General features: G+C 43.1%; 1 protein-coding gene across 1 annotated transcript in view; it reads left to right on the top strand.

Annotated features, from left to right (window-relative positions):
- The window catches only part of YWHAB (tyrosine 3-monooxygenase/tryptophan 5-monooxygenase activation protein beta), a 45,627-nt gene extending 19,864 nt beyond the window's left edge, over positions 1–25,763 (top strand). The window contains exon 6 of the mRNA XM_069243542.1: positions 23,636–25,763. Within this exon, the coding sequence (XP_069099643.1) occupies positions 23,636–23,692 (57 nt within the window). The 3' untranslated portion in view covers positions 23,693–25,763. The remainder of the gene's footprint in view (positions 1–23,635) is intronic.
- Positions 25,764–25,969: the final 206 nt, after the last annotated feature.

Here is a 25,969-nt window from a genome sequence, read left to right as displayed (position 1 = left end):
TCCTCCCAATTCTCTCTCACACCAACCCACCCCAGGAAGACTCATCAGGATGTGCAGGATACATGTGGTGTCCCTGTCTAGAGGGAACTCCCAAACAGCCCAACTGTCAGTCTGACCAAGTTGTGGATTCCACAGGCAGACGTACAGAATGGTTAAGCAAGAAAATGCCCACTTCTTAAAAGTGCCATTTTCAAACTTACAATCTAAAAACCAACTTTACCAAAATATGTATTTTTACGTTGTGAGTTCAGAGACCTCAAACTCCACATCTCAATCTGTTCACAATAGGAAACTGCACATAAAAGACCCTGTCAGGCAGTCCCCATGATAAACCTATGGGAGAAATTGGCCTTGCAATAGCACTACAGAATTTGGCAGCATTTCACTATCTTGGCATGTAAAACACACCAGTACACAGCCTACCTTTCAAATACACTGCACCCTGCCCATGGGGCTACCTACAACCTACCGTGGGGCAATTTACATGTAGTAAAAAGGAAGGTTTTGGCCTGGCAATGTGGAACCCCTGCTGGGTTGAATTAGCAGTGCATAACTGCACACAGAGACTGCAGTGTTTACAGGGCTACTCGTGGGTGGCACAATCTGTGCTGGAGGCCCACTAGCCACATTTGACTTGCAGGCCCTAGGCAACTCTAGTGCCCTTTTCTAGGGACTTGCTAGTAAATCAAATATGCTAACCGGGGATAGTCCATCTTAATTACAATGTATGCAGGAAGCACTTGAACTTTAGCACTGGTCAGCAGTGGTATAGTGCCCAGAGTACCAAAACAAAGTCCAGCACATAATCAAAAAAATAAAGGAAGGAGGGACCGAAAGACAGGGGAAATCACGCCTGTTTATTCGACCCTCTTGAAATGCCTAGGGGATTCAGGGCTTCAACTGCACTTTTGCAACTTAGTGGTGTTTTGTGTACGTGCCACTGCTACTGTCCATTTGCACTCCTGCATTGTGTGTGATGGAGCAGTCGCTGTGCCATACTAAAGTAATCGTGCATGGCTGCAGTCAGTCACTGCCACATTCTTTCAACAGCGTAACTAGTTTGCAGCGTAAAGGTGTGTAGCTCTAAAGTCATTGCTGTACTGCACACTGATTGCAGTATTGTAGTGTCGCTGAACAGTGCAATAGCCAATCTGTAGTGTATTAGTCAGTATGCAGTGCAGTACTGCTCAAAAATCAGCACACTGGGCTGAATTTGGCTCACATTAAATACTGCACAGTGATACTGGGAGAGTGTGGTGCTAAGTATAATGTAAAGGGATACACTGCAGTACTTAAGTGAGAATGTGCTGCCGTAACAGGCAGTTCTACTCTGTTTGTCACTGAAGAATAACATATATTGAGCAGTGTTCACTATGGCAAACTAACGTTTCACCAGTCTCTAACAGGATATTCAGTGTACAGCTAATGGTGGCGTGCGCTCCTCAAACACGCTGCTGAATGTGTTCTACAAAGTGTGCAGTGGTAATCGGCGTGCAGAGATGCTCTGGTAAATGTCAGGTGCAGTAGAAGGGGCGTTTGCTAAGGCCAATGTGCAGTGACATAATCACTGCAATTCTTAATTAAGTGAGCAGTCCATAAATTGGCGAGCCTTCCCACAGGTACTGAGCAGTGCTGCCATATGTGACCTGTGTTGCAGATAGTGTGCGTTGGTACAACTGCTCCTCTGTGCCGGTAGGTTATGCTGCAACGGACTGGGTGCAGTGCTACGGTTTAGTTTAGGGCCATAAGAAAACAGTTTACGGTGCTACAATGTGTAGTGCTACAACCGGTGTGCAGTGCTACAGTCAAATACACAGTTTTGCAGCCTGTGTATAGTGTTATGGTCAGTGTGCATTACTACCGTCAATGTACAGTGTAAGTCGACACACGTTGGTGATGTGTATGGAGTGTTAGTCGCTGTACAATGCTTTTATCGTTTAACAGTGATACAGCCAGAAAGCACACATTTTAGTTGAGGAGTTAGTGTCCATGAATCTATTCTTAAAAAAATAAATTTAAAAAAAAGCAGACATTTTATGCTGGCGATTTTCCAGCTAATCGGTACTGTAGATTTCTTGAACTTGTATTTACCAACTATTTTCCTGAAGGAAACAAAACAGAATTTTTGTGTTCTCCCTGATTCCACCTCTGCTATTAGCACTTTAATTTTCCCCGGTTTTAGGTCGAGCCTAGCCAGCGTGCATGCGCCTTCTCTAGACATGTAATCGGCATCTGTTGGTTTGCACCATGCCCATCTCATGCCAATCACTTGTTGGGTCCCTGGCCTGCCTTTCCAAAGTTCCTTGATTTTCATAGGTAAATGCTTGGTTTGTCCCGCCTTGAGGCTGCTTTGTAACCCCCCTTGGAGACTGACTACACGAGTACGTGAAGTTTCATATATCACAAACTATCGGAGGAGTGCTTTACATGACTGCCACTTATGTACAAGTTCAGCATTTAAAATATATACAAACTGGAGCCCTTAAAACAAAAAAAAAATAAACTACAGAAATCCTCAACACTGCTTTCCTGGCACAATAGGAGAGCTGATACAATATTCACTGCACTTAGGAAACGCCAGTAAGGCTTTGCGGGGCATTTCTTTTTCAAACCATTTTTGCCCATACCTCAGCCTGTGGGGGTCCTATGACAATGGGACTATTCCCAAACCTTTGAGTACAACATGCTCGGTCTAGATCATCTCTGGGTCCCCACACTAGATTTGGGAGGGGGGGGGCTAAAATAGTAACTTCTCCCACCTTTCAGTGTCTCTTAAAGCTCTCTCATGGCTAGACATTTTGTTCTATAGGCGTGAGTAGTTTGTGTTTTAAGGGCCTTGTTTTTAATAGTATAGTAGTAAGCCTGCTATGCCTGAAAATGTGTAAGGCACTACATCATTCAGGGGCTAGATGTGTGGTTACACTGCATTACTTTCTGACATTGTATTCATGTCTTTATGCCCTCTAGGGGCTGACTATATGGTTACATGACCATGTTTCTTACAAATGCCATTTTTATTATGGTGCCCTTCGGTGACTGTTCTGAGCAAACCAGTTGAGATAATACAATATTCAGTACACTCAAACTCGTCCCATAATGCTTTGCCGGGCATTCCTTTCGTAAAACATTTTTGCCTGTATCTTGCCGCACTACCTAGGTCATCTCTGGATCCTCATGCTAGGTTGGGGGGGGGGGGGGGGGGGGGGCAAAAACAATATTAAAAAAATGTCAATTTTCATTTTTTACTACAGATAGAGGAAGACAAATTTAAGTGCTTTAGCCATATGCAGGGCCACTGGAATTATGTGGCACAGAGTACCACATTATGGGGCAGGGTTGACCAATTTCTGTGGCAACAAAAGTCCAGTTATACATTTACACCACCAATAGCTCTAACTCGTGCAAATGCAAGACCTTTTGCATTGCAAATGCTTGTCGGCTATAGTCTTTGGCATCTCAGATCCAAATGCTCCAGATGTGAGCTCAGAGGGTGCCAGCAAGAAACATTAACATTACCCTCCTCTAGAAACCTGTAAAATACCTTTCTCTGTCTAAAATATATATATATTCAGTTGGCATGTGTAGCTGCAGATACACATGCTTTGCATAGTCTGCAATCTAGTGTTGGGCTTGGAGTGTTGCAAGCTTTTCTTCGAAGAAGGTTTTTCGAGATTGACTCCTCCTCTCAGTGGTAATATGCATCGGAAACAAGTCCTTTGTTAGATTGTTTTCTCTCTGCCGTCTGGATTGGAAAAATCTCAATTCGGAAATTCAAAACTTTATTCTAGTCTTTCTGTAATATCGTCGGGATTGTTTTCGATCTGGTTTCAAACTATACACTGTGGAACAAACTCTGTTTCAATTCTGTCCTTGGTGTCTCGCAAAATTTCCGTACACCGATCAGCACTCGGTGTGCAATTTTTGTCTATCTCCGGGCCATCAAGAAAACAGTTCCAACGTCTGTAGAGCTTTTCGATCTAAGAAGACTCTTCAGGATTCTAGAGCTAGTCGCCTCGGGATGGTGTTGAAACCAACAGATGACACACTGTGAAGAGCATGCTCAAGAGGAGGTTCGGCACGTGGCAATCTTTTCCGTCCAAGACTCTGACTCTGAAGAACATTCAGATGACAACAGCCACTACGTGCCTCCGGCGCAGTACATGAGTACAACTGCCCCATAACACCACACAAGTTACTAAACCGACTTCAGCACTGGTTGTTGAACCTCCACTGCTGTCAGCCCATGGTCGGATTCGAAAACTAAGTCCTGATGACCAACCTTTGGGTTCGGCACAGAGATTTAAGACTAAGGCTCCCATGCCAATTTCGGAGTAGAGCTGAAAATCCCAAAAAAAGTTTTGGAGCTGGAAAGGATTACACCACTTTCGATTCGACCAAAACAAAAGTTTTCGGAGTATAAAGCTACAGGTAGTGACAAAACTACTTCTGCCCAGGAGTCCATAGACATTTAACCTTTTCTAGAGGTGATGGATGCCAAACAAAGGAAAATACTTATTCAGAAGGACACAGGACGAACAATAGCCTCCCCTCCAATGTCCTTTTAAAAGGACACTTTTAGATACAGTTCAAAAGATGCACCCCCATCACAGAAGGTCTTTAAGCTGAAACAGGGAGAGGCTTCAACGCAGAAACAGCCTTCTCCACCACGTTCTTCTGTTCCTCCTGCCACACCTCCTATACCCACATATGAGGCACAATTATCACCACATACATCCTCAATTTCACCACATGGGGATACTTTTAGTAGTGATCAACTGGACACTGATTAATGGGACACATATGACTGATCCCATATTACCGAATGACCCGCAGTTACATCCTGCCATACGCTTACCACTAAGTTTCCGTTTTTTTTTTCATGATTTGCAACTCCAAAGAGGTCCACGTGTAAAAAGACTATCTTTAAATACAATACTTAATATACATTAAATCGATTAGAATTAAAACAGGGTTATCTTAAATACAATATAATCAGGTCTCTACCCGTCAGTTGTCTTGGAAAACCGTGCGATATTTACATATGAAAACCAACAATCGCAGAAAAAACTACAGTTGAATCACTTTAATTCTAAACCCCCTTTAACAAATTACACGCACAAAATCAATTGTTAAACGTTATGATTTAAAAAGATGTGTTAAAACCCAGCAACGTTATACAAAACAGCAATTCAGTACCAATGTAAAGAGAAAATTGTACATTAATCCTAAACCAATAGCCTCTGAGAAGGGCCAGAACAGCAAGTTCCAGACTGTGAAGTAAATTAGTACATTAAAAATGTAGCATCCATTACATCCACCAAAAGATAATGGAATCAATAAAAATGTGAAAAGAACTTACAAAATTGAAATCCTAAAACAGAATATTTTATTCAGAGGTTTATACAAAAATGTCAATAGCTCTCCAGCTAAGCACATACTAAAATTCACAAAGTGGTTTAGCCATTTGTTCTTTAATTCAACTAAGGTGGGACAAACGAATAGCACATGCTTAATTCTGTACCCCATCAAGCAGAGATCGCAAATGTTCGAGGATCCATCCCACTTAGAAGTTAATCTTTGAGAGGTAATCTATCAAATCTCAACAGGATGAAAAGAGTACTCCATGTGGTAAATTCTATAATAAATAAGGTTGAGGATATTTAAAAATCACTGAATTAGTTAATGGCCTAAGCTGCCTCTTTTGGTGACACAACTCCATATCCCATAAAAACTTTTACCCCTTATAGCCTCTTTTTAAATGACCAGGGATGTTGAGATAAAAACCTGGTCAACATCTAGCTCAAGCAATTGCATAGCAAGGTTAAAAAATAAAAATAAAAAAAAATTATTTTCTCTTAGCATACCGACTATTTCTTTAATGCTGTATGTCTTAGTGTACAATCTGCACTATGAGCTAAGCTGAAGGCCCTCCGAGTTACCGCAGCTAGGCCATGTGTTAACACTTTTATTGCCAAATTCAAGTCTTCAAGCTGCCGCGAATACCCAATTATTACAGGAGACCAAGGTTCTTAAGATCCGGCCTTCTGTCTTGTTTTGAAACTCCAGTTTTGAAATTTCAATTCCTTCTATAGCATACAGGAGGGTAGGCAGGATTTTTGCTTGATAAACAAATAGACGAGACAAATGCCGCCGGGTCCACCTCATTATAGAAGTCTAATATACTGTAAGCCTGAGACTGAGCCTTGCTGACATTACTTATATGGTCTTGATCACTAAGGGAAAACAATAGTTTTTTCCCAAAAAACAGTAGGATTTCTCCCGCTCCAACCTCTGCTGTCCCACAGACCCTCACAACCAGAGGACATATAATCAAATAGTGGCTAGAGCTGCAGTATACCACAATGGGCAAACGCACACTGACCACATAGAGCAGGATTTTCTGTTTGACACACTAGCATCAACACAAACCATATGAATGTCTTACTATGCTCCCAGGCATGCTCAGACATGCTTATATCTTTTAATAGCTCATTAAAGCTAGGATTATCACACCTAGAGTAAAGCCCCCTCAGACCCTGTATTTATAAGAGCTGAATTTCATCCTGATTCCATTGTAGTTGCTGCAGCGAGAAAAAGGGCCAGCAGCCAGTCCACCGGAAATGCCCCTCCTCCTGATCAGTGAAGCAGGCAGATAGATGCAGCTGGGAAAAGGGTGGCCTCACAAGCTGCAAATCCCTGGAGGATAGCCATTCACAAGCTCTGTTGGCTAGATATGACCAAGCACACTGGGACGAAATGGAAGAGCTAATACAATACCTTCCTCCGGAACACCGAAAGAGGACAGCAAATAGTTAATGAAGGGCCTGCAATATCTAACAATGTTATTAGATCGGTTATGGATGCAGCTGATACGGCAGCTAGGTCAGTTAACACCAGTGTGCTTATTCGGAGACGTGCCTGGTTGAGGGGTTAGTGTTTCAAACCGGCGATACAGGCAGTTTTAAACATTGTTTTATAAGCAGCATTTATTTGGTCCTGAAGTCGACACATTAATAGACCAACTCAAAAAAAAAAATCAGAAACCATGGGGGCTTTGTATACCACACCCACCGTGGATAATTTTCATAGGCCACAATTTAGAGAGGGTTGCAAACCTTCGGCCACGGAAACACCATCCACCCATCAAAAACAATCCTGAGAATTCTATGCTAGAAGTTCCTTTTTGAGGCTCCTGTAGAAGGTCTATCAGCAGAGGTAGAGGTAATCCCTCTGCATCGAGAGGTTCCTCACAGTCTAACAAACAGTGACATTCTCACCATTCCCACAGAGCGCACATCTGCTGTGGGCTGAAGACTGATAAATTAGTATCCACAATGGCACAACATCACTACAGATCAGTCTGTTATGTCTATTATTCAACATAGTTACTGTATAGAACTCACTTCCGATCCACCAAACTTTCCACCTCGTTCACACAAATTAAATCAAGAGCATCTCATTCTATTAAAACAAGTAGTACAATCACTTCTACTCAAAGGTGCAATAGAAGTGGTAAAGGAGTATATTCTCTATACTTCCTTCTACCAAAAATAGATGGTACACTCACACCAATTCTAGATCTCAGACCTCTCAATCAGTACATCCTTTTAGAGCATTTCCACATGGTTACTCTTCAGGATGTTATTCCCCTATTACAAAAATAGGATTACATGACCGCATTGCATCTAAAAGACGCTTACTTCCACATTCCCATACATCCAGCACATCGCAAATACCTTAGATTTGTGATAGCAGGCAAGCATTACCAGTTCAGTGCTGCCTTCTGGAGTAAAAGCGCCAAGGATAGCCTCCAAATTACTCAGTGGTTGCAGCATTCCGCAGAAGGCAACATATACATACGTGTCTTTACCCATCTGGATGACTGGCTTATAAAAGCCAGCACCATTCAAACCTCAACAGCACACACAATCGATAACCTTCACAGTCTAGGGTTAGCAATCAATTACCAAGAATCTCTTCTACTACCAGCCCTAATACAACCGTATCTGGGAGCAATTCTGATCACCCAGTCAGGATTAGTGTACCCAAACCCACAAAGAACTCCAGCTTTCCTCAATATCCTATCACAGCTACAATACAGTGAAACTTACACAGTAAGATTTATCATGACACTTCGGGGAATGATGGCATCTGAAGAGCTCTTGTGTATTATTTAGAAGGAACACAAGATTTGAGAAAATATAAACGTTGTGGCTTTTACACAGCCTCATAAAGGTAATCCTATTTCAAAACCAGGTTTGGCCAGATAGTAAAGTGTGCTCAAACTTGCTATCTTAAAGCTGAAAGGTAACTATTAGTAACAACTAAAGCACATTCTACTAGAAAAAAGGGGAGCTTCAATGGCATTCTTAGGAAATATACAATTGGCAGATATATGTAAAGCAGCCACATGGTCCATGCCACACACATTTACTAAACACTAATGTGGGGATGTGCCATCTCACCAGCAAGCAAATGTTGGTCAAGCGGTGCTTAACACTATTTGAAAAGTACTCCTGCAGGTTAGCCACTGCTTACTTCGGAGGGACTTCTGTTTAGTCTATGCAAAGCTTGTCTATCTGCAGCTACACATGCCAACGAACGGAAAATGTCATCCACCCAGTGTACATCTGTTCATGGCATGTAGTGCTGCAGAGTCGCATGCGCTCCTCCCCGAAAGCCTGCAGCCATTGTGGAATTTTCTTATGGAACATGTATTATACATTGTATGACATCTTCTCTACTTACTATGTATATGTACATATACATTTCTTCACTCCTTACTTTTCCCTCCTGGGTGAAAACAATCTAACAAAGGACTCGGTGCCCATGTACGCTATCACAGAGAGGTCGGGTGAGGTGGGGGACAAATTCAAGATTTCAGTAATAGACTTGTTCACTAAACAGTGTATTCTTCAGCAGAATGCAGATAGACTTAACAGCAGCTACCATGGAATAACAGAACATTTTCCTGTAAACTAGTGTATTTGCTTACAGTAGTTCTGTTGGGTAGCAAGTTTGTCAAACTACTTTCCTGTCCGTGATCCCCACCCAAATTCATTATGTGCATGAAAATGCTCTGCTCGCCTTCTTACTGCATATGTACACATCTCCCTCGCCCTCATCAGGTGTGATTGTGCCATATGCTGAGACAAATAACTGCAAAATGTAGATATGAATATTTGTTACCCAGAGAAACTAGGAACTGTCTTTCTTGTGCGAATGTTCCGCTGTGATTGTTAGCCCAAAATCTGTCAGGATAGCAGCCCTTTGAAACTAAGTAATGGATGCAAACTCCTTAAGTTCCCTTACACGTTTGCATTTATTTAAACTGTGACAGAAAATGGTGTGACTAATGGACTATAAGCTAAGTTAGCTTAAGTGCACTGTGCTGTTCAGTCTCATTATAAAGTATCTACTAGAATAGCCTTGATCAGCCGTGTGTTTAGAGACCTTCCAGGCAGGATCGAAACCATAAACCTTCCGGATTAGCCCTACATATGGCATCTAGAGTTTTCATAACGCATTTAGGCATATTATAACTCTGACACGTAAGTGTGTACTGCTGGAATAAATGTGGCCATTTACTTGTTGCAAGTTCATGTATCAGGAAGTATGTTCTTTTAGCTTTATTCATTTTGGAATGTTTCCACTCTATTGTGATTGGTCATCCAGACAGCCAGATGAAGAATGTGTACTGTAGGCCCTGCGTAAGGTTCTTCTGTGGCTTGCGGCATGCAGAAATGAACTAACTGCCCTACATCACATTTGAAACTGCACAGCAGAAAAATCAACAGTGATATGGCAATGACGGGTCTGCTGGTTGCTTGTCAGCAGACGCCTTAAAATTGAGAAAATAATTAATAGACGTTAGAGCAAGTTGGGGATCCCAAAGCTTCTCTAATGACCCCCATGCTGACAGTCTCCTGCCAAGACTTAAAGTAAACCTTAACTTGTGTGAGGGAAGAAACTTCAGCAGTGGAGCAGGATGGTAATGAGCCATGCAAGCACATGGCTCCTGCACAAGCAAAGCAGTTGTCTGCCCAATTGTGCAGAGAACAAAGAGAAACCATCTAAAAGAAAAGATCAGAGGTTATTCACAGCAGTTGCAAGCTGAATCACAACAACCCTGAGTTTTAGAAATGGGAAAACCTCGTTAGCCAGACAGAATAAAACATTGCAAACTGTAATACATGGTGCTTGCAAGTCCAGCTGTGGCCAAATGACAAAACATGCACAATTTGGGGAAAATGAACGCTGAAACCCTTTGAGGTCCCAAAAACTACTGATGAATCAGATGACTGAAAGTATGGTGTTTGGATTCGTAATAGGAGAAAGCAAACCAAATGGAAACGCAGGAGCTTTGACATGCTTTTGTATAATAAAAAAAGACTTTAATCTTGCATATGACTCGTGAGATCTCATGCTCACACCTGAGGCTGGATGAACAGGTATTAAATGGCGATACTGTTTCTGCTTTAGCTTCAATGAGCTACTTTATTTCTTTCTCTAGTAGGCTACACGTTTTGCTTGACTGTGCTTAATATTATGGTTTCATTACCTTTAGGTTGAGGCCGCATGAAAGCATCACCACCACCAGGTGGGAATAATCCAGAAGCAGTCTTTTGAAAAGCCAATGAAAGTTCACGATTTAGTATGACCAGCTGGAAAGGAAGCTAATTCTGGACCGTGAAAATTCAAGGCAAGGGGTCAAAATTCAGGACATAGTCAAAAGTCAGGACAACGTTTATTTTTACTGACACAACCGAGAGGGATTGTGCAGTTATAAAACGGACGGTTGACAGAAGTACAAGCCAAATAGGCTTTTGTTCTTCAGCTGTTACACATACTGTTGGCTATACTTAAGGATGAAAAAGCTAGCAAACATATACACTTAAAGAAGAATGTAACAGCCGACCATGAATGATAGCCAGAAGCAGCGCTATGCTACTGGACGTAGTCTTAGGGTTAACGTGCAGAGGCACTACTGGAGTGTGAAACTAGGAAAAAATATGGGGAGAAAGGTCTAGGGAAGGATATATGCAGATACAGAGAGACAAAATTGGAACAGTAAGAAGAAAGTAAGCCATGGCGGCTCAGCAGAGAGAAAGAACAAATAAGATCACAGAACAAAAGGCAGTGAAAATATCGGAAAACCGATACAGACCAGTGCAGAGAGGGTAGAAAGGACAAAAAAAGTAGAAGGGCCACATAAAAGGTGAGGCAGAGGATACAGAAAGCATGTGGGCGAATGAGAGAGACAGACGAATGGCAAGGTAGGTAAGAGGAGGAAACCCATTGGGGGGGGGGGGGGGGAGAGACTGAACAGGGAATGAGCAGAGATTACGTGAGTTCACTTTGTAACTTGCATGTCAGCTTTCAATTCCAATATTTATACTATTCTGCTTGCGGGTGGACAGTATGTAGTAGGAATGACACTAACCAGTTTTCTTAATTTTACCAAAACCGATCCCATAATTTTTGTTAAAACCACAAACAGTTAACCCTGAGCTTCAGTAGCCTCTGGCTGAAAAGGAAAGAGGGTCTCCTATAATGTGAAGCAAGAAGATGCACAGACATCTAAAGAAGAAACAAGTCTTCTCTCGAGGGTGACTCTTACCTGAAAAACAATATAGATGTATTCAGTGAATTATTCAGCAAGTGTAAAAGCTGCTGTGGAACCTGTCTTGTACTGTGAGACCTACACTTGTAGGTTGCGCTGGACAGGCAGTTCAATAATGTACAGGTGCTTACAGCCCACCATTGCTTACCTTTGAATCCTTTGTTGGTCTCATTTGCCTGCTTCTTTTCCAGTGGCTTTCTAGCTTGTCCATCTTGTCTGTCCCTCACCTGAAGCATAGCCTGCTTAGTCTCTTATTGGCCGGCTTGTATCCTTCCACTGATCACTTTTGTAAACTTTTTTTTTTTTCTTTTGGGTTAAGCACTACATAAGATTGCAAGTTTTTTTAAAATTATTTATCTCTTTCCTTCTCTCTCCAAATGCTCACCCCTGTACTGTGGTTCTCTTGTGTACTTCTCATCCACCCGCCTCACCCTGCCTTTGATCGTGTCATTTTTGGGTGCCTCTTGCCTGCTTGTTTGCATCTTCCACCTGTGCTCCATGTTCTTCCTCACTCTCTTGTCCCCCTGTGATACTTCCTCACCCCCATTCTCGCCTATTTCACCAACCACCTGCAATCAATTTACAACTCCTTTCTCTCTCCCCCCCCCCCCCCCCCCCCCCATGCCCTACATTAGCAGATTACAGCCTTTTCTCTCACTTTGCCCTTGCTCAACATCATATCCTTGCTTCTTATATCTGTTTTTCATAGAGATCCCTACTGTCCACTTACCTACAGGTCCCCTTAGGTCTGACTCGATGCACTATGAAGGTCCTAAGACAGTGAGGCTCTTACTCATCAGTTGGTCCTAAAACCACCCACTAATTCTTGGGACCCTTAACCAATTTCTACTCTCTGGTCCTCAGACTCCTGCTCACGGACCTCCCTAAGGATCGTGCTCACACAGAAGCCAAGAGGCTTATGCTCTCTTTTTGGTGTCGTTGTAATTCTGTTCGCTCCCTGGTGTCTTGGAAGCCTGCTCAACATTAGTTACACTTGGATCCCTGTTCACTGTTAATCCCTGTATGTCTTGTTCACTCTCGCCTGAAAGCTGCTGCTCACCTTCAGGTCAGTTAAGACTGTTAACCATGAGACTTCCTAATGCCTCTGTTTACTCGCATGTCTCCTGGTGCTCTGCACTCAAAAATGCCCGGGGATTCCCACTCTCCACCAGATATAGGTCCCACAGGCTTGTTTTTAGATTCCTAGCTTAAGATGTGCTCAGTGTAGGTCCTCAAGGTGCCAGCGTCTGCTCAGGCCTGAGTCTTGGCTCCCAGAGTTCTGTAACACCCCTCACTCTGAGGTTCCTGAAGCTTCTCTTTGCCTTCAGTTCCTGAGGCTACTGCTCAACTGCAAGTTATTAAAACACTCCTTTCTTACCCCTCACAGTTGGCTGCTTGCAGTTGGAAGCTTCCAAAGACTCTTCTTCAAGTCACTTGAGTCTCTAAGAGTGGCCAAGAGCGAGACTGGTTGTCATCATTTGAAGGCCTGAAGGGCGTGAATTGCATTATTAAACAAACCTGCAAAAACCCCATATGTTTTACATGTCTGTTGCACACATTTCTGTGCAAATGTTAGGACACAGTTTGCACTCTGGCGGGGCGAAGTCTTACTTTCAAAACTTAATTGTTACCACTGAAGAGTACTGCCGACAGATATGACAATATTAAAGATTATAATTGGTAAGCATCTGCATTTCATTGGGTTACCTCTTGTTATATCCAAATGTGCAAAAAGATGAATCCACGTCACAGTATACAGTGCTCCAGTGGCAAAACAGAAAATGTTAGTCCCCACCTGCGGAACATGGTGAGGGTCTCAGACCCCCATATCTCATATAATCATAATCCTAGACATTGGGCTCAATAGGGCCTCTCTGATGGGTGGTCCCCTCCTCCAATCTGACCAGGGGAGTTTTGTAGAGCACTGGAAGAACACGACAAGTAGGCACACACAACACACCTCAGCAGCCAGGTGCAGTGTGCAAAGCTGGCATCGGGTTTTGTATAGGTGTCAATGGAGGGACCCAGGGGTCACTCTAGTGGCGCAGGCACGGGGGGGGTCTCGGGACAGCCGCCACCTGGGCAAGGCAGAGGATCACTCCTGCGCCGAAGTTCGGTTCCTTCAGGTCCTGGAGGCTGCGGGTGCAGTGTTGGTTCCAGGCGTCGGGTCCCTTGTTGCAGGCAGTCGCGGTCAGGGGGAGCCTCTGGATTCCCTCTGCAGGCGTTGCTGTGGGGGGCTCGGGCGGGGGGGGGGTCGTCTCTGGTTGCTCAGTCGCCGGGGAGTCCTCCCGGAGGTGTTGGTTTTCTGCAGGTCGAGCCGGGGGTGTCTGGTGCAGAGTCTCACGCTTCCAGGGGGAGACGTGAAGTCTTTGGAAGTTGCTTCTTTGTTGCAAAGAAGTAGCTGGTTTTGAACAGGGCCGCTGTTTACAGGAGTTTCTTGGTCCTGTAGTCCAGGGCAGTCCTCTGAGGCTTCAGAGGTCGCTGGTCCTTGTTGGATACGTCGCTGGTGCAGGTTTTTGAAGTTGGATAAGGGCCGGTAGGACTGGGGCCAAATCAGTTCTCGTCTTCTGCCTTCTCTGCAGGCTTGTAGGTCAGCAGTCCTCCTTTCTTCAGGTTGCAGGAATCTCATTTCCCGGGCTCTATCTTGATGGGTTCTGGGAGCCCCTAAATACTGAATTTAGGGGTGTGTTTAGGTCTGGGAGGCCAGTAGCCAATGGCTACTGTCCTTAAGGGTGGCTACACCCTCTTTGTGCCCCCTCCCTGTGGGAAGGGGGGCACATCCCTGATCCTATAGGGGAATCCTCTAAACTCAAGATGGAGGATTTCTCAAGGCAGGGGTCACCTCAGCTCAGGACACCTTAGGGGCTGTCCTGACTGGTGGGTGGTGACTCCTTGTTTTTCTCATTATCTCCTCCAGCCTTGCTGCCAAAAGTGGGGCAGTGGCTGGAGGGGCGGGCATCTCCACTAGCTGGGATGCCCTGGGGTGCTGTAACAAAAGGGGTGAGCCTTTGAGGCTTACCGCCAGGTGTTACAGTTCCTGCAGGGGGAGGTGAGAAGCACCTCCACCCAGTACAGGCTTTGTTCCTGGCCACAGAGTGACAAAGGCACTCGCCCCTTGTGGTCAGCAACATGTCTGGTGTGTGGCAGGCTGGCAGGAACTGATCAGCCTACACTAGGAGTCGGGTATGTATTTAGGGGGCATCTCTAAGATGCCCTCAAGGGTGTATTTTACAATAAATTGTACACTGGCATCAGTGTGCATTTTTGTGCTGAGAAGTTTGATACCAAACTTCCCAGTTTTCAGTGTAGCCATTATGGAACTGCGGAGTTTGACAAACTCCCAGACCATATACTCTTATGGCTACCCTGCACTTAGTATGTCTAAGGTTTTGCTTACACACTGTATGGGCATAGTGCTCCGGCACATATGCCCTCACCTGTGCTATAGTGCACCCTGCCTGAGGGCTGCAAGGCCTGCTAGAGGGGTGACTTACCTATGCCACAGACAGTGTGAGGTGGGCATGGCACTCTGAGGGGAGAGCCATGTCAACTTAGTCATTTTCTCTTCACCAGCATACACAAGCTGTGAGGCAGTGTGCATGTGCTGATTGAGGGGTCCCTAGGGTGGCATAAGACATGCTGCAGCCCTTAGAAACCTTCCCTGCCATCAGGGCCCTGTGGGTACCAGGGGTACCAGTTACAAGGGACTTACCGGAGTCCCAGGGTTGTGCCAATTGTGTAGACAAAAGTACAGTTTAGGGAAAGAACGCCGGGGCCTGGTTAGCAGGGTCCCAGCACACTTTCAAATCATAACTTAGCTACAGCAAAGGCAAAAAGTTAGGGGGTAACCATGCCAAGGAGGCATTTCCTTACAATGCTTAAAGACCTGGGTCTGGTAAGCAATGACACAAATGTCTGAGGGTGAGAGAGCCAATGGAGGATCGGACAATGACGCTCTTGAGGCAGATGCTGAAAAGAGACAAGCGGAAAGGGCTACGAAGGATGGCGAAAGAAAATCTCAGAAGGTAACCAAGCCACTAAAAGGCCCAGAGGCTAAACCTCTGAGAAATCCACACAAGGCAACCTCAACGTTGAAGAAAACGACAATCTAATGTCAGCCGGGAGCAAAAGAAGCCCAAGGACACTGATGATGGCAAAGCACCCAAAACTTAAAAAGTTCCTTCAGGTTAATAGACCTCGAAAGAAAAGAAAATCTTCGGAGACCGAAATGTCCACACTGAAGAAAAGGCCATCACTGAGGCTTGATATCCCAAAAGTGCAAGGGTTGGAAAGGAAGAAGTAAAGATGAAAGGCAGGAATGGATGTGCTTTAACGAAAGGAGGAGTTTGACTCCTTAAGGGAATTTAGGATCCCAAATAAAGGCTTGCCTGCCTTGGATGTAAAAAATGAGGAATCTTTCTTAGAATCTCTCCAGTGACACCTGAGCATCATGGAGAGGACCCCAAACAGGAGTTCTACAAACCTGAAGGGGAAGAAAGAACAGTAGGGTTCAACGAGGAGTAATGGAACAACCTCAAAACATAATCTCCAGAAGTTGTAGTTAACTGCCCCTCGTGGCCATCACCACCTGATAACCTCACAATCGTACAGCATGTCGGTCAGAAAGGCTGCAGCCATATTTTGGGGTTCCGTTGAAGGAGGAGAAGAGATTCCTGTTTTCTTCTAGAGCCATTGATGCCTGCCTCTAAGGGGAACCTATACCTCCCTATGCTAACCAGCATATTGGATCTGGACAAAGAAACCTTTCAGGAACCTGCCAAAGCAGTTACTACCCAAGTGGAAAACAAGTATAAGCCCTTGACTACCCCAAATGCATCCAGGGGAGCGCACCCGCATACTCAATCATTGTCGCGACAGCCAGGAAACGAAATAACACACACACTCTTCAACAGGCTCTCCATGAGAAAGGGAGAGCAAAGAGCCTTGACATGGTGTGAGAAAGATGAGGAGAGAGGCCGAAACACAACGGTGAATTGCTAATTCCAGTGTGCTGTTGAACGGCTAAGGTCGCCAGCAGTGGGATGAAATTCAGTCGGTCATGTAGAAACTTCCTGAAGATGACCAAGAGAGCCAAGGCAATATTACAAGAGGGCAAAACCATTGCCAACACATGCCTGAAGTCTGCCTTGGATGCAGCAAACGCTGCTAGCAGGCAGATGTGCACAGGCAGAACGTTAAGGAGACATTGGTCAGAATATCTGAGTTCAAGTAGGAAGTACAAGCCTCCAACAAACCCTTTACAGGAGATGCACTATTTGTTCAGGCGGTCGCTCAGTCCTTTTCATTCAGGAGGGGACAAGTACTTTCAGAAGACCTGCAGGCAGGGAACCCATCCGTCGGTCAGCAACAGCAGCAAGCTCAAAGCAGCTTGCAACAAGAAGCACAGTAGACCTCATGCCAACAGTGGCAACACCCTGCAAGGCAGCTCATGCAGGCAAGAGGAAGGGGACGAGGACCCAGGTGGAGAAGCCCCCAACAAAGGACTTAACTGAAACAAGCCCCCACAAAACACTAGTGGGAGGCAGATTAGGAAATTATTCACAGGTGTGAGCAGAAATCACCTCAGAGTTGGTTTTTATACGTTATAAGTCACGGATACTGCATAGAACTGATAAGAAAAAACACCACCAATTTCCCCAAAGCCAAAAAGATAACAAAAGGTGGAGTCCATACTGCTCAGGAAGGTCTAAAATGTACTACTGGGGGAACAAAACAAACTGCATATGCTTTCTAGTTCCAAAACTCGACCTCACCCTAAGACCAATTCTGTTCATAAACAAGTGTATCTGCACACATTTCAAGATGACAACACTTCAGGGAGTAAGCCCACGCCTGCAAAAGGGACTATATGGCAACATTACATCAGAAAGATGCCTATCGGCACTTATCCGTGAAACAAACACGTAAAAGGTACCTGCGATTTGCACTTAAAGTACAATATCCGTTCAGAATCTTACCATTCGGCATAAATTCTGTACCAAGCGTCTTTACAAAAAAAAATGCATCGCAGGAGTAGCAGTCTTTAAGAGAAGAAAAGGAGTACATGTACCCATAGCTATACAACTGGCTAGTAAAGGTGAAAACAAAACAAATGCCAAAGGGACATTCAGTGATCATAGCCTTTTCCGTAAACCACCAGAAGTCATCCCCACCGCTGGGACAAGAAAAGGTTGTCCTAGGAACAACACTCGCCAAACAGCACTGGCCTCCCTGACTCAGAAAAGGGTAAAAGCCAGTAGAGCAAGGTCACCCTTACCAGAGGGGGCAGTCTCAGACAGTGAGGACAGTCATGAAGCTAACAGCCATGATGGCACCATGCATTACACTTGTAACCTATGCAAGACTGCACATATGCCCGTTCCAGGAATGGTTATGCAACAATTAGTCACAGGCCAGCAGGATTTGTGAGGATCACATGGTTAAAGTAACACAGATACAATGTTGGACATCAAAGAACATAAGAATATCAGAACACCCTCTCCAACTGTGACCGTCACAACAGATGCATCTCTAAAAGGGTGGGGAGCACACACAGGCAATCTAAAGGTAGGAGGGCAATGGAACAGCACAGATGCAATAAAACACATCCGCTTCATGGAGATGAAGACCATGTTCCTATCTCTTTCAGGCATACATAACAAGGTTCCTCTCATGGGAACTAAATGAGAACTCTGGAGAGGATCTTCAGGGCCTGGGCAAGCAAACAATTGATCTGTTTGCAACATCTGAACACAAAATGGCAACATTTTGCATCCATATTTCAGCACCACCTGTCAGAAGCCCTGTCACTTAAATTGGTTAGAAAGATTGCTTACACCTTTCCACAGATTTCCCTGTTACCCAAGGTGCCAGACGAAGCCAGACATCTGGGGACAGACCTCATCCTAATAACCCCACAATGGGCCAGACCAACCTGGTACTTGAACCTACTAGCGATGTCCAAGGGGACAAATGATCAAGGTGGAACAGGACCTCCTTATAAAGCAGAAGGGGACGGTGTACCTCCCGGAGCCAGCAACACTCGGTGTAGCAGCCTAGTGCCAGAATAGATAGTTTGATCACCTACAGCTTTCGCCTAGAACTATGGAACTATTTGCTGCATAGCTTGTGGTAGGCTTCCTTGCTTCTGCTAAGAGAAGGTGCACCCACCGGTGCATTAGAAACAAAACAATGGAAATGAGAACAAGATGGTAGTCTGTACAAACATACCTTCCTCACCTTGACAGCGGGGATAACCTGTTAAACACTTAAGGTACATCTGGCAGCCATTGTAGCATACACCGGAGGCATGTCGTACCAGCTTTTTTTTACCTTACCAGTAGTGAAAAAGTTCTTAAAGGGATCAAAGAGAATTGCCACCATCTGTGGAGAATAGCCCTTATGTGGTACCTGAACACCATGTTAACACGCTTGATGACCAAACCTTTTGAGTCTATGCACTAAAATAGTATTATTAAATGCTATAACGTCACTACAGAGAGAGTGAACTACAAGCCTTGACCATACAGGAATCATACATGCAAATACACAAGGACAAAGTGGTTCTCAGAACAATCCCCCAGTTCTTACCCAAAATAGTGGGCAGTTTTCACATCGACCAAATCTTTCAGCTAGCAGTGTTCTTCAAAGAACTGGAAACAAAATGGAAAGAGCCCTACACACCTTGGGTGTAAGGAGAGTTTTAATGTACTACTTGCAAGAAACTATAGAGTTTTGCAAGGGAAACCAACTGTTCATCTCCTATGCAGAATCAACCAAGGGCACTTCAGTAACAAAGGGCACAGACTCAGGATAGATTGTGGAAACAGTACAGATCTGCTATTCAGCCACAGGGAAGACACTCCCATCACTCTCCAAAGTGCATGCAACAAGAAACGTGCCATAGACTGTAACATGGGCCTCTGCTCACACATTTGTAAAACAATACTGTGTGGACATGCACATGAACAAAGAGCAAGTGGGACAAAAAAAGTACTGCAGCAATAGTTTATGAATTCTTCATTTCACTCCAACCAACCCAAAGTAGGGGACGGTGCTACATAATTTAAAGCATAGCATGTGAATCCAGAAAAGGATACATGAAATGGTTACTTATTAGTAGGAGTAGTTTTGCACCCTGAAGAGTTCAAGGTTCACATGCAACCCCTCCATTCTCTCCCCCCTCTCCCCCCCCCCTTTCTCCAAAAAATGGGGGGGGGGGGGGGGGAAATGCACCCGGGTAGGAAGGAAAACGACAGACTAAAAACAAGGAACAAACTCTAAGCCAGAAGGCAAAAAAAAAAAAAATCTGAAGATGGCCACTATGCACAGGAACATCCGGGGCACCATACCATGTCACACAGGGCATGGACATACCACCAAAATGGTGGACAACACTGCCCTCAACAGCAAAAACAATGAAAAAAAAAGACCATTCCCAACCACTACATGGCAGAATAATGCAGAGCTTGTGAATCCAGAGAACTCTTCAGGTTTCAAAACTACTCCTGCTAGTAAGTAAAAATGTTGTTTTCAGTTATCAAGATAATTCGCCTCAAGAATGAAACAATTAGGCCTGGGCTTGCTAGTTCAAATAGCTTTTCTAGCACACACTAGTGCCAATCCTGAATGATGCAACATTGTAAAAATTTAACGCAGTGCATTGCCTAGAACTCCCTTGCATTACCTTCTGTCAGGTAGGAGTTACTTGGGTGGTCTATGGTGGTTCCCATGCATCCATCCATGTATCTCGATATAAACCCACATTTATAAAGCCTAGTAAACTTTGGTTTATGCCAAAATGGTGCCTATCTGAGGCTGGTGTAGCAAGGAGAAGTATCCTTTTCACACATGCAAAGAGAAAGTAGCCATAAATGATAGCTTTCCGTTCCTGCACAGAAACATATCTAACAACCATGTTTTGCCACTAGGCTGAAGTGCTCCTATGCTAGACAGCACCGCATCTCTAAGTATGGTGCTGTTGTACTATTTCAGTTTCAGGCAACACAGAGCAGCAACTTCACTCGCGGCTGTGTTGCATGAAATGTTAGTAAATATCCTAATCAATAATTTGATGGAGGTCTCCAGACCTAAATTTGATCTTGAATGAAAAAGTGGCTATGTGATACGTAGCGCCTTGCTGCTACCCCACTGTCCTTATCTCCGAGCACAACTTAATAGTAGCACGTTTGTTTAAGAATGGAGGCTCTATTTATCATTATTGCCTGAATCATATCATTTAAAAAAAAAATATATATGAAATCCAACAGCTCTCCTAGGCGAGACTGCAGTAAATCGCTTTGTAATGGACTAATGTTTTGTCATTTATATCCAAGCTGGTAGTGTATGTCAAAGGGGAAGAGACTCCAAATACTCTTCAAACCCCCCACCTCACCCCTAATAATCACACTGTGGACACTTAAGCAAAAGTAAGGCATGACCAGAACAGGATGTTTGGTATAATGTATTTGATGGCATTTTTTAAAAAAACTGTGACATGACTGCAATGTTCAAATATATCCATACATATTTGAACATTGGCAATTTATTTGATTAATCATGAAAAATTCAGAGGGGGGGGGGGGGGGGCTGTGATTTTGTTTTTCTACTGGGTGGGGAGGGGGCTTAAAGCCTTTGAAGACCACTGCTCTACTGCTTCACAAGAGTCTTGACTGTGTGCAAACACAGACGTTGAGAAAGCTGAGCTTTGAGCCCTGAGATTGTCAAAGGCAGAACAGTATTCCCTGATCACTGTCTTAAAGCTGCTTGACCTCAAATGGCCCTGAGCTCTAGAGTAGGCCAACTGCCAAAAGATTGAGCCTCAATGCTGACACAAAGGCCCTGATGCCCCTGATGAAGAAATCTGGTGAAACATCTACGAGAGGCATGTCTGAAGAGAGGCAAGAAGTTGATCCAAGTGGAGAAATTTCTCTTCACTTCTAATATCTGCTGTGTGCTTGATGCAGCTTATAACATGTCCTGAGGGGCCAACACTAGTTAACCTGACTTGCTTGTGGATCTCAGGCTTCCATCCTGAAGTACATCATCTGTTTAGTGCCCCCTTTGCACATAAACATCAATTTGGCCCTCAGGTGAATATGTTGGAAAAGATCAAGAAGATCAAAATAGCTAAGGCCATGGGGTACGGAGGGGAGGGGGTATATGGGCAACTGCTGCAGAAAATGTGTAGTAGCCCAAGGCACGGGTTCCTTGGCCAAAAAATGTGTTCAATGCCCCGGCTCATACACTGTCTAATAAAGAATAAGGTCCTATCTACCCCATCGAGGAAAATAACCATATTTGCCTCTGCATATTACTCATAATTGGATACCACACCATCAAACCAACTATCTTATCACCACTCTCGAACAGTAACACCAGGGTTTGCTAGAGGTGGTGAATGTGTGGCTCCAGAAAATGGCAGAAGAGCTTATGCCAGTTAATCGAAGGTCAAGGAGTATACTCAATATGGGTTCTAATCTCCGAAAAAGACCAGACACAAAAAGCAATAAATGACCCCTGGCTACTCAATTTTTACATTGAATCGGAACACTTCGAGGTGACAACTTTCAAAGGAATGATTCCGATGCCCTACTGAGATCATCATATGGTGACCCTAGTATCATATCCCCATTCACCTGGAATGCCATAGCTTCTTTTTGTCTCTGGTAAGTGGAAATATTGCAAGTTTAAATTACTACCCTTTCAGGTGAGAAGGCCCATGATGGTTGTTTCAGAAGTCTTGCACACGGAGCTTTTCATGTGTTTTTCCATATTTGGAGGATTAGCCGACGAACAGCCTCCAACAGCAGTCTATAACTCTTAATTGACAAGTAATATTTCTTCTACACCTATTGGATATCACAGTAAATGCGAAAAACTAAACAAATCTAATTTTTCCCAAACTGATGCAAAGGTTTTTAAGAGCCATACTGAACAGTGTGACAAAGCGTGGCCCAGAAAGACGGAATTTGACAGGCTGCTGCCTGTTTGCCCGACGTTACGTTCTCTGAGATTGAGTGATCATGATCTAGTGCAGGAAAAGTTCAGCACAAACTAAAATAATGGCACAACAACAACTTGATACTGGGCAGATGGTTTATCGACCCTCAGCCACAGGTGTCTATTACCACAGATGTATCCCTTTCAGGGTGGGGAGCACATTAAGACAGTCTGACCACTCCGGAGTTGTGAACGCACCAACAGGAAATACACCAATGTATCTGTGCTAATTTCAGGGCAACTGGTACTGACATTTTTATAAGCTAGTGTGAAACAAGACCGTGTTCATATCAACTGATAGTATAACTGCAATGCATCAGAAACAAGGGGGAACGTCTGTAAAAGGCAGCCATGGCACGCCAATCAAGTTGCATTTGTTGTAGCAGGCTGCATGCTTTTACACGAACATCCTTCAATAATTACAAGCATAGAACGTTCTGAATGCCCTTAAGAATGGCAGTGCTACTGATTTGTCAGTGCCATCATTCTTAGACCTCAATTCTAGACCTGAATTTATATTTTTTTTAATGATATACAAATTCAGGTCAACATTCTAAATGATGGTTAATGTAGAACATTTACATGGTGATTCTTCAAGCTATACAAGTAAGTGGTTTCTTAAAAATATTCTGGAATAATGTATGGATTTATGCCATACCCCTTTCATTTGAAATGGCAACCCATTACAGGCTAGCGTCGAAGTTCAGAAATAGCGTCCTGGCAATCGCTAGTTGTAGAGTAGCAGTGGTCTTGGGCTCTTATGCGATACACGTCTTTAGTCTGAGAATTCATAAAGCCTCCAGAAGATTTTAGTTGTACTAATGTTCAGTCTTTAAAATCGCTTGCCATAGCCTGCTTACTAATTTTACTTTATCTGAACAAATGGGTCCTTTGAACAAGGCTACAGCAAGTTATTTAATGCCAGTTGATGACTGTTCCTCTTTTGAACTACATAATTGACTTAATGTGTGTACTTAAGTTTAAAGCTTATTTTTGTATTTCATCTCACAGTTGTGGACATCAGAAAATCAGGGAGACGATGCCGATCCTGCAGAAGGGGACAACTAATGACTGCCACAATTCACTATCTGTTCACCGTCGCTCAGTATCCTACACATGTATTCCCTCGTGCAACAAGTAATGAGAATAGTACATCGACTTTCACAACCTCAGTGTAGCTAACAGTTTGTGGGATGAAGAAATATTTGGTTGGTGTTTGTGTACTTTAAAATAAGGTACAGCTAAAGAGATACACTTGCATTCAAAAAATTTCTTCTATTCATTTTCAATTCCATCTAGATTACTAGTTACTGTGGGTTATTACGTTTTTTTTAATGAAGCACTGTGATTAAATGGGGTTTTGTGAATGCAGTTTAACAAAATATAACAGGTAGAAAAAGTAAACAAAAACGTGTTACTTTTTCTTTTCAAACTGGTAACTAAGTCGAAGTACAATTCTGTGCTGCAACTTGTACAGAAAGAGTTAGAGCTCATACTGTGACCCTGGTGAGGGTGGTGGTTGAGGGAGGACAGATAATCCGTTGTCATTCGGCAAGTAATAACTGTACATAACTCTTAATCCCATTCACGATACCGATATATACTAAATTTTAAACAGCTGCTTATGGTATATATAAGATTTGTAAAGTGGTAATCTTAGTGCTTTTTGGTATGAACGTTTGGGACCACTGCAGATTTTTTTTTCTAGTCCGTAACGATGAATTACATAAGTGATTCAGTGATGGCATTGACAATGAATCTCCCCTCATATTGTAGCAATTGACTGAAAGCCTGAGCGATCTTCCAGGTACTTTTTCATTACATTAATTGTAAGTTATACATGGCAGTGGTAAGTTAAGCATTATGTTTTCCAGGAAATACTGTTAAATAACTATTGTAGATAAACAAATGAATGCATTTCATATTATCTGTCCAAGGATATTGATTTTTCTTATATTTAGTTAATTTGCTCTTTCTAAAATCTGGTGGCATTGCCTTGCTTAATCGTTTTGCTTTTACAGGGGCTCTTTGCATAATGGACTTATTCATTTGTATCGGTTTTCTTTTTTGTTATGCTTAAATATGTTCAATCGTCCTTTAAATGTCTAAACATTTGCACGCATTTTACCCTATCCCCCCGATTGAACCTTTGCACACTTTATTTGTATATGCCTGTTAATTCTTCGGTAAAAGGAGAAACGTGTAATTAGTCATGGATTTGAGTTTTTAGATTATTTTTTTGCTGCTGTAAGTCTTCCTTCATTTCCATAAATACATCACATATTTCAGTCACAGAAAGGTCTGCATTAAAGTACTTGAACGGAATTCCTTTTTCTCAATTTTTAGTTTTCTTTAAATTCTTTTTGTCTGACGTAGATACTGTTCAAAATGACGCTTGATGTCCATTAAGATTAGAGCCATCATAACTGTCAGCAATGCAGTGAGTAGATGTTCTATCATTTGGGACCTCAGCCTCCCAGCATCACAGTATTAACCCTCTATCCTAACACTCTACCTAGCTGTAGCTTTATTATGTCTGTTCATCGGTCTGCTGATAAAAAGAAAGAAATCCATGCACTGATTTTAAAATCCCCTTCACCAACTGTACAAAATGTTCAGTTGATACTTCTGGCGCTTGATAAATGCAGTAGTGAATGTGGAACCGAGCCTGTCTGTATATCTGGTAGCTCTTATTCGCTTTCTTTTTACTGACCAGTATTCTGCCTAAAATTTAGCTTTTGTGATGGTTTTATTGCCTAGCACACGTGGTTGTGAAAATAGTATAGCTAAACGAAATACATGGTTATTGATGTACTAGAATTGTGTATGTCTTTTAAGCAGTTATAGGTTCACCTTGCATAAAATAATCAGGAATGTGTAAAAACAAATGGAATAAAAATGTTGAGTTCCAGCGTGTTCTGTTGTTTTATATATAAATATTAAAAACAAGTCTGTTATTTGCTGTAAAAGTACCTTTATATAAATCTGAGTACTACAGAGATTTTTGCAGCCTTTGTATATCAGTGATGTATTGATTGGTTCTTGTGATATCAGTAGCTGGGAATTAGTAATACCCCACTTATATTTTAGTTTGACTACTGTATCTGTGCTTGAATTAAAAACAAAAATTAAAACCTTCTCAATGTGGTGGTTTGGGGTGAATAGAACATGCCGGCAGTCCAAAACTACGACTTTCCAAGTACATTTTAAAACACATTGGTAATGATATTTACTTGTTTGAGGCCTATTTGGTGATCATTGTGAAATCAATGCTTAGTCCTTTCGCTACTACTCAATGCCCACATCTCTGAATCAGCCTTGCTATTGATAACAATATGCACGTAT

Source organism: Pleurodeles waltl, chromosome 7 (assembly GCF_031143425.1).
Source record: "Pleurodeles waltl isolate 20211129_DDA chromosome 7, aPleWal1.hap1.20221129, whole genome shotgun sequence".
In the NCBI taxonomy this organism is placed as follows: domain Eukaryota; kingdom Metazoa; phylum Chordata; class Amphibia; order Caudata; family Salamandridae; genus Pleurodeles; species Pleurodeles waltl.
This window is presented reverse-complemented; position numbering and strand designations above follow the sequence as displayed.